The sequence below is a fragment of the Leuresthes tenuis genome, unplaced genomic scaffold (assembly GCF_036924035.1).
Source record: "Leuresthes tenuis unplaced genomic scaffold, fLeuTen1.0.hap1 SCAF_6, whole genome shotgun sequence".
NCBI lineage: Eukaryota > Metazoa > Chordata > Actinopteri > Atheriniformes > Atherinopsidae > Leuresthes > Leuresthes tenuis.
In genome coordinates this window covers 20,956,485-20,971,703 of record NW_027325360.1, presented here as the reverse complement: position 1 = coordinate 20,971,703, position 15,219 = coordinate 20,956,485, and the positions used below count along the sequence as shown (strand labels likewise).

General features: G+C 40.3%; 1 protein-coding gene across 1 annotated transcript in view; it reads left to right on the top strand.

The window, feature by feature from the left end:
* adgrv1 (adhesion G protein-coupled receptor V1) overlaps positions 1-15,219 on the top strand; it is an 87,708-nt gene that overhangs the window by 17,420 nt on the left and 55,069 nt on the right. The window contains exons 22-51 of the mRNA XM_072388146.1: positions 798-977; positions 1,397-1,577; positions 1,832-2,025; positions 2,164-2,284; positions 2,602-2,682; positions 3,333-3,472; positions 3,557-3,922; positions 4,085-4,328; positions 4,427-4,642; positions 4,735-4,950; positions 5,052-5,296; positions 5,417-5,598; positions 5,716-6,214; positions 6,357-6,666; positions 6,808-7,017; positions 7,629-7,759; positions 7,937-8,036; positions 8,150-8,329; positions 8,470-8,633; positions 8,923-9,010; positions 10,018-10,096; positions 10,194-10,332; positions 10,805-10,946; positions 11,685-11,950; positions 13,514-13,689; positions 13,812-13,939; positions 14,079-14,260; positions 14,371-14,517; positions 14,632-14,712; positions 14,846-15,110. Coding sequence (XP_072244247.1) covers positions 798-977; positions 1,397-1,577; positions 1,832-2,025; positions 2,164-2,284; positions 2,602-2,682; positions 3,333-3,472; positions 3,557-3,922; positions 4,085-4,328; positions 4,427-4,642; positions 4,735-4,950; positions 5,052-5,296; positions 5,417-5,598; positions 5,716-6,214; positions 6,357-6,666; positions 6,808-7,017; positions 7,629-7,759; positions 7,937-8,036; positions 8,150-8,329; positions 8,470-8,633; positions 8,923-9,010; positions 10,018-10,096; positions 10,194-10,332; positions 10,805-10,946; positions 11,685-11,950; positions 13,514-13,689; positions 13,812-13,939; positions 14,079-14,260; positions 14,371-14,517; positions 14,632-14,712; positions 14,846-15,110 — 5,653 coding nt within the window. The remainder of the gene's footprint in view (positions 1-797; positions 978-1,396; positions 1,578-1,831; positions 2,026-2,163; positions 2,285-2,601; positions 2,683-3,332; positions 3,473-3,556; positions 3,923-4,084; positions 4,329-4,426; positions 4,643-4,734; positions 4,951-5,051; positions 5,297-5,416; positions 5,599-5,715; positions 6,215-6,356; positions 6,667-6,807; positions 7,018-7,628; positions 7,760-7,936; positions 8,037-8,149; positions 8,330-8,469; positions 8,634-8,922; positions 9,011-10,017; positions 10,097-10,193; positions 10,333-10,804; positions 10,947-11,684; positions 11,951-13,513; positions 13,690-13,811; positions 13,940-14,078; positions 14,261-14,370; positions 14,518-14,631; positions 14,713-14,845; positions 15,111-15,219) is intronic.

Genomic DNA, 15,219 nt, shown 5'->3' with positions numbered 1-15,219 from the left:
ACAATGCTGCCATCACCATGTAGGGTGCCATATATTATGTTTAAAATGTGAGACTTACTGCCTGGCTTCCTCCACACACGGTGTTGGGAATTTATTTCATATTATCTAAATTTCGCCAAGCCAGAGCACTTTGCTTGTTGTCATTTTAGGTTCATTTAGGTGCCTTATACACTAATTGCTCTATAAATCTGGGAAATATCTGAATTATTTTTATATCTTCTTAGCTCCGATCCATAAGTCCATGACAATAGTTTCACCATCACTCAGTGTCTTACTGTCTACAAGATATGCATAGAAACACATGGTACGCAAACTTTGTTCGTTTGACGATCCCTGTCCTGCTGCATATTTTATTAGTCTCCACGCTTCGCTGCAGGGAGAGCCTGTTTAGCTGGGTGAGTGGGGTCTCATGCTGGGCCATCTCAGGTGTAGCAACAGCTGGTGAGTCAGCAGTAGGCCTGACTATGGGGGCATTCCTATGGAAGCGGATCTGGAGTTCCATCACTGGAAATAGGAGATCTTCCTCCCTGTTTTCATTAACACAACAGATGGCAGGGCTGTGGATGACATTCCATCAGAACCAGAGGATCTCCTCTTATTAGATCAGTAGGGAATAAGGACGTAGAGTTATTATTATGGGCAATAATAAGTATTTCTTTTCCTTAAGTTTCATAATTATTATCAGCCCAGTTAATTTGAACAAACTGCAGTAAGTAATGATGCTTAGATTGATATTGGTCTTGCCTCTGTTGGTCCTTAATTAACTGATCTTTTTATCCAACTGTATGTCTTAGCAGACTGCTGATGAGGGCTCCACCATCTCTTGTGTGATTGAGCGTATGCGGGGATCCCTGGATCACGTCTATGTAAACTACACCGTTACCCAACTGGACAGCTCAGACAGTGACAGCCCAGCTCATCAAGATTTTGTTAATGCAACTGGAGCTGTGGTTTTCTTGCCTGGACAACGATCTGAGGTGTGTGCCTTTCTGTGTGTGTTTATGTGTGAGTAAGAGTCTTATATGTGTTTATCCTGTGTTTATAGCATACATTCTTAGCGTTAAGAATAAACTATGAACTATATTTTTATTTAGTGCATACAATTTGAATTTCAAATAAATTCCCGATGTCCTCTTCAACACTGCTCTCTTACAGTCAGCCTGTTGTAATGTTTCTTGATAAGCAGCCCCTCCTAGTGGTTGGTTGATTGCAAATTTTAAGATACTATAACAGGTGTAGGCTCTTACGCCTACTGCCTGCAGCAGTCAGCATAAATACTATTAAAACCATTCGTCAAAAAACAGACTATAGAACAGAATATAACAAGGTAACTTTAATCCAGCACCAGATAGAGGCCGGACGGTTGACTTGCCTGACTTTCCAATCTTATCCTTAGGTTCTGAACCTGTTGGTGTTTGATGACAATCTCCCAGAGCTTGCTGAGTCCTTTCAAGTTGCACTGGTGTCAGCAGAGTCTGGTGACGGGAAGCCAGGGTCCACCCCTACCAGCGGAGCAAGCATCGATCCCAGTAACTCCGTTAACACTGTCACTGTCACAGCTAGTGACCATCCCTATGGTATTTACTCCCCTCCAAAAAACATTGTTGCACTCTCACTGATGCTATATAATCCATCTGAATTTCTGAAATGACTTTCTTATAAGTGGCTTAATGTACTAACATTCAATTTTTTCTCACTTTCTTCATACATGTTCTTTGCTCCTTCTCCTGTGCTGACCTTATTTCATCATGCCAATTTCCTCCTTCTTACAACATTGTTCTTATTCTTCCTTATTTCCATCACTAAACACACACACCCTTTCTTGATATAGGCCTGCTGCAGTTTCAGACCAGTCCTCCAGAAGAGGGTTTGATCTCTCCAGCATTAGAACCTGCCTACATTACTGTTAATGAGGAAGATGGACAAATCAGTCTGGAAGTGGCCAGGGCCCAAGGGCTTTTGGGAAGAATCATGGTAGGATACAGGACAACCCCCTTCACAGCGTCCAGCCCTGAAGACTACGAAGTTAGTTTGCACTGATATATGCCTTCTTACTGATACAGGCACAATGTATCAATAAACAGGAAAATCACAAGAAAATGTATTTTGACTGCTTTCCTGATTTCCTTTCCTTTCTCTGTATTCGGCTGTCAGGATGCAGAGGGCATGTTGGACTTCCTTCCAGGGGAGAAATTAAAGTTCATCAATGTGACCATTGTAGATAATGCTGTTCCTGAGCTGGACAAGATTTTTCGAGTGGAGCTTTACAATGCTGATGGTGGAGGTGAGAATTCTGCGTGAAAGCTTAAATCATGTGTATATCCTTACAATACGTGTGCCACATGTTCTTTTTCTTTTAATTTGGTACTTTTTAGTGAAAATCTTTAATGTAGACCTAACCTATTTTGATTGTGGCTGAACTGACTATGCATTCTGCACCACTGCTGTGTGTGTTTTGTGTGTGGTGCCCCTGTGTGTTTCCTTATGTCTACATGCGTGACTACCTACCAACACTTTCCCGTTTGCCCTTCGATCTCTTTTCTCCTGGTGTGATTTTCTCCTGGTGTGACACCCCTGTGATCCTCATGTGTGATCCATCAGTGGATCATTTTCTGCATAGTGAAGGGAGTGGTAGTGGGGAGAGTGACTATGACTTTCTCCCTCCATCCTATCACCACCATGGTAAGAATACCCCTCCTTTACTCCCTGAACTGCAGCTTTTCTCCTTTCCTTAATCCCTAGACTTGGCCTTTAATACATATACACAATCAGTCATCCATTGATATGCGTGTATGTGTGTGCTTTTTTGTGTGTGTGTGTGTGGTATTTACATTATACTGTGACTTCAATGAAAAGTACTCAAGGGGGTTGACATGGGAAAAGCAAACATCCTCAGACTGGGCTGAACAGGGGAAGCACATCAAGTGAACTGTCCATGGTATTTTACGCAAAGGTTGGATTGCTGCCAGTTATTTTGAAAATAAAATCTGTAAACTGCCAATTGAATCTCCCAGTCATTACACTAATTGACAGTTTGATGTCCTGCTCTACTGTTTAGTAGATTAACATTAATATTCCAAAGTGCGCAGAAACATTTTTCTCATTCTTTTGTTCAAAGCGAGGACATTAAAGGGTTCAGAAGATTTTATTTTTATTGTTAAGCTACCTCCGTTAAAATGACTGTATTTGATAAAAAAATATATATCTATATAATTTTTTTTCCCTCCTGTCTGACCTATGGGTACTTTTCATTTCCTTCACAACAAAACTTATTGAAATGCAACCAAAGTGTATTACCTGATAGTGACACACATTTGGAATTTTCTGCGTAGCCAGCTTGGGAATTGCATCTCGCATCACAGTCACGATTGCTGCATCTGATGATGCCCATGGAGTGTTTCAGTTCAGTCCTCAATCATTGTCTGTTAATGGAACAGAAGCTGAAGATGGACACAGCTCTGTGGTTCTGCAGGTCAGTGAAGTACACAGATTGAAAAATAGGAAGTAACTAGTGATTATTTGTCATTGTGCTGAGTTTTCTTTGGTTCAAACTCAGGTGGATCGTTCATTCGGTGACCTCTCTAATGTCACTGTGTACTGGGAAGCTGATTCCAACTCGGAGGAAGAGCTCCTCAGCAGTTTTGGGAATATCACCTTTGGTGTAGGGCAAACGTCAGAGAATATCATTATCAATGTGGCCCAAGATAACATCCCTGAACTGGACAAGAGCTTCACTGTGTCCCTGATTAATGTCTCACATGGTCGTTTGGGCGTCAAGACCTCAGCTACTCTGACTGTGCTTGCCAGTGACGATCCTTATGGCGTTTTTGTATTTGCTAATTCAACAAGGTCTGTTCGACTTCCTGAAACTGATGCAACTGTATTACTCACCATCCTGCGACAAAGAGGTTTAATGGGTCAGGTATGTCGAACTACAGAAGATTTAAAATTTCTATTGGAAGCATGGAGATGAAAGCCACTTTTGATTGATTCTGTATAAATTAACTAGATGGAACAAGAGATGCCCACATGTGGTGGATGTATCAGATTATATGACTTTTTTTTTCAATTTCAATTCATGTAGGTGCAAGTTACATATGCGACACTGAATGAGGCCGATCCGCAGCCTTACAGAACCCCTGGAGTTGGCCGAGCCACTGAGGGGCTGGATTTTGTTTCCCTCCTCGATTCTGTTGTGTTCATGGCCAATCAGAGTGAAGCAAATATAACCCTTAGTGTGCTGGATGACGAGGACCCAGAAAGAGATGAATCTGTGTTTGTGAAGCTGATCAGTGTTCAGCTTATCCAAGGAGAGCAGGAGAGGCTCAGTAAGTTACTGACCCCACTGACTAGAACATTTTAGTTGAAAAATATCAAGATATACAGTGAGGTTAAAGTCAACCATACCCCTTGTTTTTCCTTTCAGTCATTAATTCCCCATCTCTGGGCCCCAGCACTGACATTGTAGCCCAGGTTATAGTGGAGGCCAGCGATGATGCTTTTGGAGTCCTTCAGCTGTCAGCTCCTGCTGTCAGCGTAGCTGAACACTATGTTGGACCCATTATAAATGTCACACGTGTTGGGGGGATTTTTGCTGATGTATCTGTCAAGTTCAGAGCAGTGCCTTTGACCGCCAGAGTTAGTAAGTGCTTAAGTCATAGAGCATGATTAAAAACATTCTCTCGATGATTGGTGTGTGAACGGTCCTTTCCATGTGTATGTGCAATATTATAGGTGAAGACTACAGTGTAGCCTCGACTGACGTGGTTCTCTTAGAGGGGGAGTCCAGTAAGTCTGTACCCATCTATGTTATTAATGATGTTGTCCCTGAGCTGGAGGAGACCTTTCTCATCGAGCTCATCAACCAAACGACCGGAGGAGCTCTCCTGGGAGAGCTCACACGTGCCATCATCACCATACTGCCTTCTGATGACCCTTTCGGTGCCTTTGGTTAGTAGGCATCGACCAAGATCTTCTTCCAACTTTTCCTAATATTTTTGATGGTTACACATTGCTTAGTGACTTTTTCTTCTCATTTCTTATCTATCAAGTCTTTCAGGCTGTTCCAGTTACAGTAGAGGAGCCTGGATCCAACTCTGTGGAGGTCACATTGCCCATTGTTCGCAATGCTGGTACTATTGGCACAGTGGCAGTCCAATGGCAGGCTACTGTTAATGGTGAACTTGCAGAAGGAGACGTCAGACCTACATCAGGAGAAGTGAAATTTGCTCCTGGAGAGACCATGAAAAAACTCAGAGTGGAGATTTTAGCTGATGATGTACCTGAAATCACTGAGGTTAGAGACCAAGGGTGAAAAGCCAACAGGAATTGTGTAAAATTACATATCTTTTTAAAGATATTCATAACCATTGATTTTTATTTGTAGTGTTTGTCACAATCTTTCTTTGCTTTTTAGATTATTAAAGTGGAACTAACTGGTGCCAGTAATGGAGGAAACCTGGGAGCTGATACTTCTGTTAACATAATAGTGCCCGCCAATGACAACCCATATGGGACAGTTTACTTTGAACAGTCTGTTTATCATGTTCAGGAGCCACTGGAGGGAATTTATAGAGCTAATATCTCTGTCCGCCGGAGGTACTATTGATCATTTTTAATAGTTATATTTTTTATCAATCCTTTGTAAACCTATCCACATTAAAGCCTCACTTTCCTGTTTTTTTCTCTTCATCATCCCTATTGCTTTTATTCCAGAGGTGGTCACTTCGGCCGATTGGAAATCACGTACAGCACCTCTGAGATTGACGTTGTTGGCTTGGTTCAGGGTGATGAGCAAAACTTGTTGATGTACTATAACCCTCCAAAGCCAGGTGTTTCTGCCACTGCCCCCCTTATGACAGTTAATATTACTGGTCAGAAAGACCCCATGGCAGCATGTGCTGCTGCTTGTTTAAGAGAGCGTGCATGCCAGGCCTACTCTCTGTCATCAAGCACCACCCAACCGTCCTGCTCATGGATGACATCAGGAGCTGACCAGCTGATCACGAAAGCTCAGACTTTTACTTATGTGAAAAATGTTACAGCAGCTGCTGTCTTGTTCAGTGCCCAGGCTGAGGCAGGAAGTGACTACACCCCTGTGATCGCTCAGACTGCCTTCATGGATGATGGATCAGGGGTTTCTAACCTCACAGTCCTAATTTTAACTGACAAATTCCCTGAAATGGATGAGAGCTTCTCCATACAGATATTAAAGGTAGATCCCAATCATAAATACTGTCTGTTGCCCTGCATCATAAATGCTTTAAATGGTTTTACACATAATTAATTTTAGATGTAAGTTGAGTTTAACAAAAAACTGTGTAACAAATGAATATGTCATCCTCTGTTGTCTGAAGGTAGAGCTGGTAAATCTGACTGTGTCACAGAGGAACCTCCCCTCAATTGGTCAACCGGACAAAGCTACAGTAACTATAGGAGTGAATGGAGATGCATTTGGCATATTTTTGATCTACAGCCTCAGTCCCAACACTACCAATGATGGGCTCTATCTAGAAGTTCGAGAAGAGCCCACAGTTGTGGTGCCACTGGTTATAGAGAGGAGAGGAGGGAATCTGGGCACTGTCACTGTAGAGTGGAGATTTGTTGGAGGAGAGGCCACACCAGATGCTGACTTCATTGGGACTGGAGGAACTCTTGTCTTTGATGGTATATGCTGTTGTTGTTATTATCTGGGACAGCTTCCCAGTTCATCATTATTGATCCAGTTTGTTTTAGTGTTCTTGAAGGATTAACAGAAGCTTTTGCACCTAATCAGTGTTGCTTGTACTTTTTTTCCTCTGCTCTTAGGTGATCTTAAGAAGACAATAGAAATAGTAATCAGAGATGATGCTGAACCAGAGGACAACGAAAGCCTCATGATTGGCCTTGTTAACACCGCAGGAGGAAGTCGAATTCTGCCTAGCTCAGACACTGTGACCATAGTGATATTGGCTAATGATAATGTGGCAGGAATAGTGGGATTTCATTTGGCCTCACGTTCGGTCATTGCCAGAGAAGGTGGGTACTCTAGCTGTATTTCCTGTTGCTTTAGCATGTATGCTAACCATGTCTATGCCATTTGTCAACCTCATATATTATTATAGTTTCTAAGTGTTTCATTATTTTTTTCTGAACATTTGTCAGTTATATTCTGTTAATATTAACAGAAAGTGTCATGAATCAAATCTCCTTTGTTTAAATAACTGTCCTGCTGTGTCCGTCACCTTAAGTCTGTAATTCTTCAGAAACATAGCAGCTCTCAAATAAGAGAAACGTCTGTAACAAAACCTTCACGTCACTGGAGACAGGTCCTAATTATATATGAACATGAAAGTAAGTGTGAGCACTCATGGTAATGACAGGATTCCGCAACAGGTGGGCTCCGTGGTTGTCATTATCATGAAATTATATATGCATGAGTCGTTGAGGTCCCATACATTTATCTTAAATAGGTCCTACTGGCATACACAATATATAAAGAAAAGCAATTGCTCTTATCTAAAAATGTCAGATAATTTTCATTGACTCCAATATTGCCAATCATCGTGTTATGAAGTAATTATCAATCTTTTAAATAACTTTTGACTTTGCAAATGTTTTGACTGAACATATTATATTTCATGTTACAGGTGAACGGTTGTCCTTATTGGTATTGAGAACAGCTCCAGGTCTGGGTAATGTTACTGTGGACTGGACTGTACAAGGACCCCTTGCACACCGAACTTTCACTCAAACCTCAGGGAAACTTTTTTTTTCTGAGGTAAAAAAGATTATCCATCTGTTTATTGTGTCATCTGAGTGCGTGAGGTTGTCGAACATAAAGCTACAGACGTAATAAACAAGTTTAGACTGTAGGACTAAGTGTTGAATGTACATGTGTGATTTTGAATCTCCAGCGGAAAATATACAGTATAATTAGGTTGTGTTTTTCTTACAGGGAGAACTAAATTACACTATAGTCCTGCAGCTTCTAGATGATGCCACACCAGAAGACAAAGATGAATACAGAGTTTCATTATCCAACATACAAACCTTTGGTAAAAAACAAGTATTTGATTAGTATTTGTTTGTGAGAGAGACCTATGTGAAAGTAAAGTACCTCAAAATAAATTAATCACAAGCATTTGATAATCTGACTTCCACTTTTCAGGTGTTGCGTTCACAGGTCATGCTGCACTGGATGTTCAAGGCAGCGAAGCAGTGCTTACTGTGGACACGAGCGATGAGCCCTATGGGCTTCTGACTATTGCCCCGTCATCTGTCAGGGTGACTACAGAGGAACGGGACCAAATTATAAATATATACATCAATAGAGAATTTGGAGCCTCAGGTCTGTAAGCCAAGAAAGAATGCAACAAATGTGTATAAAAATTATATTGGGTTCACCTTCAATTAATCTATTCTATTTTTATTTCAGTTTTTTCATCCTTTACCTTGTAACTGACATTTTGAATAACTGTTTGCACGCAGGAGTGGTGAATATATCCTATGAGGTTGTAAGAGGTTCTGTGCAAAACTTGTCTGAGGTGGAAGGTGCTCTCGCTGACCCAGGACAAGACTTCATCTCTGACACTGGTTCCGTCATCCTTCAAGATGGACAAACTTCAGTTGCCATCCCAGTGACCATACTGGAGGTAAATGCTACATGTTTTCTTGCTACTTTTCTATGTTTATTGAAAACTTCACAAGACAGTGCTTAACACATTGTAACATGATGAATAATTTTATTGTGATTCGTCTTTTTTTTTTACTCTCTTCTTATTTTGCTGTCTTCTGGCAGTTAATAATTTGCCTAATTATGTGCTTTACAGTGATAGTTTCTTTGAATAAGATGCAAAATGTGTATAAAATCACTTTCAATGTAAGTTATCACTTTAAGCAGATTTGTTTGTCTGTATAATTTGAAGGCTTTCATTTTAACAGGATGACATTCCAGAGTTGCAGGAGTTCTTTTTGGTCAACATAACATCAGCAGTACTCATCACGACGCTTGCTACTGTTCCCCAACTAGGTATGGATCATTTTAGAATTTATTGTACAGTTGTCGAGTTTCACCTATTTTTCTTGTGGCCAGAATAAGCAGATTAGACTAATTAATTTGATATTTAATATTCTGGAGGGGTTTTCTGCCATTGTTTCTATGTATCTGTTCTGCTTTTTCTGAGGTATTGTGCCATTTGTATAGCTTTTATAATGGTATGAAATACCTTTCCCTATTTTCTCTTTTGTAAATCTATCGCCATTTTATTTTTTTGATGAGCAGAGGTTGTGTATTGCACTTTGCCAGGTAAACTGCATATTCATATGATCACAAGCTATGCCTAAAGTGCTGGTAGTTTAAGACATAATTTTCCTTTATGGTGCGATAGTCTATAACACTGTTGACTGTCAAAATGCCCTATGAACAAGCCTGTAGTTGCAGCATTGCATATTCTGTAGAATCCAAACCACAGTACAATTTATGAATGAGTAACTTTAGAAAGTGATGAGTTGACAGAATACTACAGGCAGAGTGGTACTTGAAGGTTCCCAGAATACTATCAGCCCAGTGCCTGGAGACACATGATAAACACATGGCCGCTCGTTTGGCAGCAATCTTATGTGGTTTGGATGATCAGATTAATGCTTTCTATGACTGAGGAAGCTTGGGGATTTGGTGGCAGCGAGTAGCACTGTGTGGTGAGGAGAGAGAAAGCCAAACTAAACCCGTCTCTGGCCTCCCAGTGTCTTGGCCACGGAGTCAATGAGGGAAGACTATTCAGGAGGTCATAAATCCGTCCACCCAAAAGACTTGGCTGCTCAGCCTTCCAAGCCTCTTACAGGAGATGTCTCCTTGTTGTAATCCATTGCTCAAATGTGCCGTGATGGAAGTTAGATCCTTTGCATTTTCCCCTTGCACAACTTGCTCTTACTGCTTGCACTGTAGTTACGGACTGAAGAGTCCACTGCTGCACACCACAGTTATTATAGACAACTGACAACAAGTTCACTGTACATTTTCTGTTCATGATTCACCAGACACCCAGGGTTTGGTTGCTGAAGTCAGCATTGCTGCAAATGATGGAATTAGAGGGGTCATTGAATGGACAAACACCATGTAAGAAAAGCATCCTATCATACATTTAATTTCATTAGATGATTTGCCCATGCAAATGTTTAAGAAACTTTTATTCCACATGTGCTCTGATTTCCAGGTTTGAAGTAAATGAAACAATCGGATCGTTAACTCTAGTGGCTTATAGAAACAAGGGGACGTATGGAAATGTCTCTCTTTTCTTCTTTGCTCAAAACTTGGAAGCTCAACTGGGACTGGACTACAATACCAGTGAAATGGTTAGTCATACACAGTATTAAAGGATTGCATGTTTAATTGTGTATTTGGAATAGCATGAAAGTTCAGTCTATTCTTTTCCAGAAGTACCTCTCAGTAGTAGAGTCTTTTGTGTAAAAGCTGAAAGACAAGGTAAATACAAGTATCAGTTTGGTGTGTCATCTCCACTCTCAGACTATTTACTGCATGTTCTCTCTTACTGTAATGGGTGCTCTAAAGGGGTAGTAAGTACAAATTTAACAAAAGACAGAACCTGAGGAGGAGAGGGGTGGAGTGGAGTTGAGTCACTCCCCCCTTAAAATGATCCACTTTTAAAGAAGTGTAAATTAATGGTTGCTGTAGTCTCGCTGTGTTGTTTTTACCAAAGTATGTCACAGCTGTGTCATGGTATGTAGTACGTATCCGTTAAACGTTCTTCTGTAACATGGATATCTGGGGGTTTCAAAAACAATGACAATTTCTCTGTCCACCCAGATGCTCCATTTTGTTGAAGGTGAAAGGCATAAGTTTGTGGAAGTGCAGATCATTGATGACGCCATTCCAGAGGGAGCTGAGAGATTCCAGCTTATTCTGTCTGAGCCTTCTCCTGGACTGGAGCTGGGCAGCAATACCACAGGTAGACTGAAGGACAGAATAGAATGCAATTATAATGATCGAAAAGTTGGTTAAATGAGAACTGAATATAAACATCCAATTTAAATTGAATTTAATTTCTGTCAAGATGGTTTGAAATTCAGTAAATTATTGACATGTTAAATGAAAGAGCTCATATACCATAGACATGTACTTGCTACTAATGAGCAGACAAAGACATCATCACTGTAGTAAATGTTTTAAACAAACAAGACAAGTAAATATCAAGATAACTTTATCACAAAAACAGCTTCAATCTGCGTCCCCTAATGTTTGTTAAACTCACCAAAAGTGAGCATTGACGACAATAGAAAAAAATGAAGAAAGATTTATTATAGTCAGCTGTTTTATATTTGGTCTTTTATGTGCATCACGTCATACAGCAGGGTGACAGACCTTAATTGTGGTTTATACTTTGATTCACAACTCTTTTTAACCCTCTGAGGTCTATGATCGCGCCGGCATGATCAGATCGCTGAACCTCAGAGGGTTAACATGATAAGACAAGAGGCATAATATTTGATTATACTGTATCTGATTGTATATTAAATCCATTACTTTATGAAAAGAGTTAAAGAAATTTCAACATCATTTTACTGTGAAAAAGTTGTAGTACTTAAAACTTTTCATTATTGCCAAAATTACACTATTGTTCCATCAGTCTACCTCTGGCTATATTGATACTTTTAATTTTCTGACATTCTTCTTTCTGCTCATACAGCCACTGTAAATATCCAGACCAGTGATGATGGACATGGTGTCATTTCCTTTAACACCAGCGATCATTTCTTATTGAAAGAGCCCACCTCTGTGTCAGAGTTGAGTGACAGTGTGGCCAACCTTTATGTGGTTCGGAGCCCCGAAGAAGGCACGTTTGGCACTGTGTCTGTTAAGTTTACCATCACTGATGTCAATGGCAGCCTAGCTGAGGGTGATCTGATGCCAACGCAAGGTTTTGTGGTTCTGGAGGATGGGGTCAGATTTAAGGTAAGGGGGAGCAGATTTAATGACAAACAGCACTGAAACAAATGTTCCTGAAATATAAATAGAGAGGGAGAGATGTTGAAGGTGATATGGGATAAGATGAGCCAGTAGATGAGTTGTTGACATATTTGATGTGGTGGCTGCATCATCAACGCCAACATATCCAGGTCTGAAAATATTTATGTTGCATTTTGTTCACTTGTCATCATAAGAAACCAAGCAAGTCGTTTAGCTAAAAATTTGCCTGAATTTGTAAGCTGACTAGTATTTTCTAAAATATCTGATATATCTGATGGGGTGAATTGAGCCAGACTGAGTTTGGAGAAACTACAAGGAGGGAGCGATAATGGAGTGCTGAAGAGTCATTTTTTTGGGAAGATTACTTTGGTGTAATGATTTTGTTGGATTTCATGTTAAAGGAGCAGTGTGTAATAATTATGGTGATTTATTAACAGAAATAGAACATAACACATATAACTATGTTGTTAGTGCTATATAGTCACCCTATGAAACGAGTCATTACGTTTTTATTTCTTTAGATTTCACCTTTTTTTTTACATATATCGAGGTTCGCTCTACACAAAGGCATCCCTGGAAGGACACCACTTGCGTCGCCATATTGATTACAGTGGCCTAGAAGGGACAAAGGGTGGTGCAAGCGTGATTCGCCGCTACTTTGCAGACAATCAGCTGATCTGATTAAACAAACGTAACATTTTCTCCGTGTCCCTGTTGAAAACTGTTCATTCACGTGAGTTTATGCACCAAAACTACTAAGTAGCTTTGTTAGCTGGACAGAAATTACTCAGCATCATGTTACGGAGATCAGCTGATTTCAGTCAAAGTGTAACGTGATACTAAGAGGCTTTGAAGATAATGTCAGCCAGATACAACGTGTTGCCTGCTAAACCTATCCCTCTATCAGACTAAACACGAATAAAGCTAATATTAGCTTTTATTACCACGCAGGTAGCTAAACCTGGGGCCCACAAAACACTAATATAATGCAGAGCAACTAACAGTGAGATTCACTGTGAGTTATATTTTCACAGAATATCTAACCAAATGTAGCATCTATTTATAATTGATATCTCTAAAAGTAACAATCGCAATTGGAAATGACAGAATCTGACGAACAGCAGACAATTACACAATGCTCCTTTAAGTTACCTTTAAGAAAAGAAATATGACTATTTGGTAAAGAAGAGTAGAACAATTAGTTTTTAAAAGAGGCATGTTGAAGATCAGCTTACCACTAACCTGAGGCAAATTGAGCCACAGGAACACTCAGAAAGATGCCATATTTTTTTGGAACTCTTTTGTCTTAGGTTAATTCTGATTAATTAAACTGATGAGACACATCCTAAAATTTGGTTTTCATTTTACCTCATTTTCTCTCATCTCAAAGACCACACAAGTAAAAAAAAAAAAAATGTCCTCTTATCCCACTCTCCTTTAATAAGACCAGTTTGATTTATTTTTTTGATACCTGCATGTTGGTGATTAGTATTCATTGTTTTGTCTTAGAAAAAAACAAATGTATTTTTTTTATCTGTGTTCTCTCAGATGCTGGAAATCAGAGCAATACGTGATGCTGAATCTGAAGGGAATGAAACCTTCACAGTAGCCTTGTCCAACCCAACAGGAGGTGCACGGCTTGGTGACCAACTTCAGACTCTCATCACTGTGCTGGAGAATTTGGCTCCATCTGGCCTGTTCCGAATTGGGCCTACTCGCAATAGGTCTTAACACAGTTGTATCATAAGGATCTGAAACTTTGAATATCATAAATGCATGCAGTATGTTATGCCACTTTCACAATATTTCTATCTTTTTCTGTTAATTTTGTTTGGTTTCTTTACAGAACCAGCACAGTTATGGTTGCAGATGAAGGTAGCAGTGCAGTCTTCCTCACTGTATCTCGTAGTAATGGTCTGGAGTCGGCAGTCAGTGTGGAATGGGAGGTGCAGTCTGACACAGCTGTTGCCTCTGGTGAGACCAGTTAACATCTTATGTCACCCTAACCTCCTGAAATCTCACACATCCTCTCTTTCCCTCTGTTGCTCTCTTAGTATACTTTTCTTTCAATAAGATATTCAGTTACCTAAAATTTGGATTTTTTTTCCTTCAGAGGGTCCTCTCCCAGTCATGGGTGTTTATCAGACCTTTGAGGACAGCCCCACATCCGCTTGGTGCTCCATTCCTGAAAAGCTTTTATTTTTGGCTATGAGGCTGGATAAGAGGTCAATGATTGGATCCTCCCACACCTTTGCCACTCTTTATCGGTGGCAAGGTGTTTTTGTGCCAATAGAGGTAACGGCATTCTACATGAAGTGGTGCATGATCTGCATAAGCCTAAAAGTGAATCCTGTAGGAGCAGGAATACTGTCTACATTACCGTATCTGTGTTTTTGTTGTTGCAGTCTGTAAGGATTCAGGACCCAGCCTCCTGTGTTGGCTTTGCAGTGAATGATTCTACCTATATAGGCATTACGCACGGTGGCCCTCCCTTCTTCCCTGCCGCCAACCTCAGCATCTTCAAACTGCAGAAGGACCTCAACATTACATTGGCAAGTATAAACCCAGCCACAGCACAACATTAGTCGTATATTGGTACATTATTGTAACACTGTGATATTGACTGGTACGGTGATTTGATTTGAGACATTATGATTTTTCTTCAGGAACAAACCTTAGGTGTTGAAGCTCTGGATGTGAAACACTTCTCAGTGGATGGCAGAGATTATCTCATCGCATCAAGTCAGGTGATAACAGTTGTTCCACCAGTTAGACAGATCTTTAACTATTTTAGATGTCGGAATAATTAGAGGCTCATCATTAGATGAATTCTAACTTTGATAATGACTTAACCTAAGTTTTCTTTCTTTGATTCTCCAGATTTTTGTTTGGACTGCAGGCTCCTTTACACTCCATCAGACTCTGGACTTTAAACAAGACTTCCTGAGCGTAACACCATTCACTCATGCAGACGTTCGCTGCCTCTTGGTATGCATTGACAGTCAGAGTGTGAGCTGCCAAGTGCTTCAATGGACTAATGGAAGATTTCAGAACCCACGGCCTCTCCCACTCACAGGCAGAGCCAGTCAGGTGGTGGCAATCAACACAAGAACAGAGGACACTCTCCTGTTGATTGCTACTGAAGGTGATATAACTTGTGACTCGTGTCACATAACATCAATGTTAAATCTTTGTCACTTCTGTACAGGTGAAATGATTTGTCAAGCAAAATGTGTAAATTTAAAATATGTATG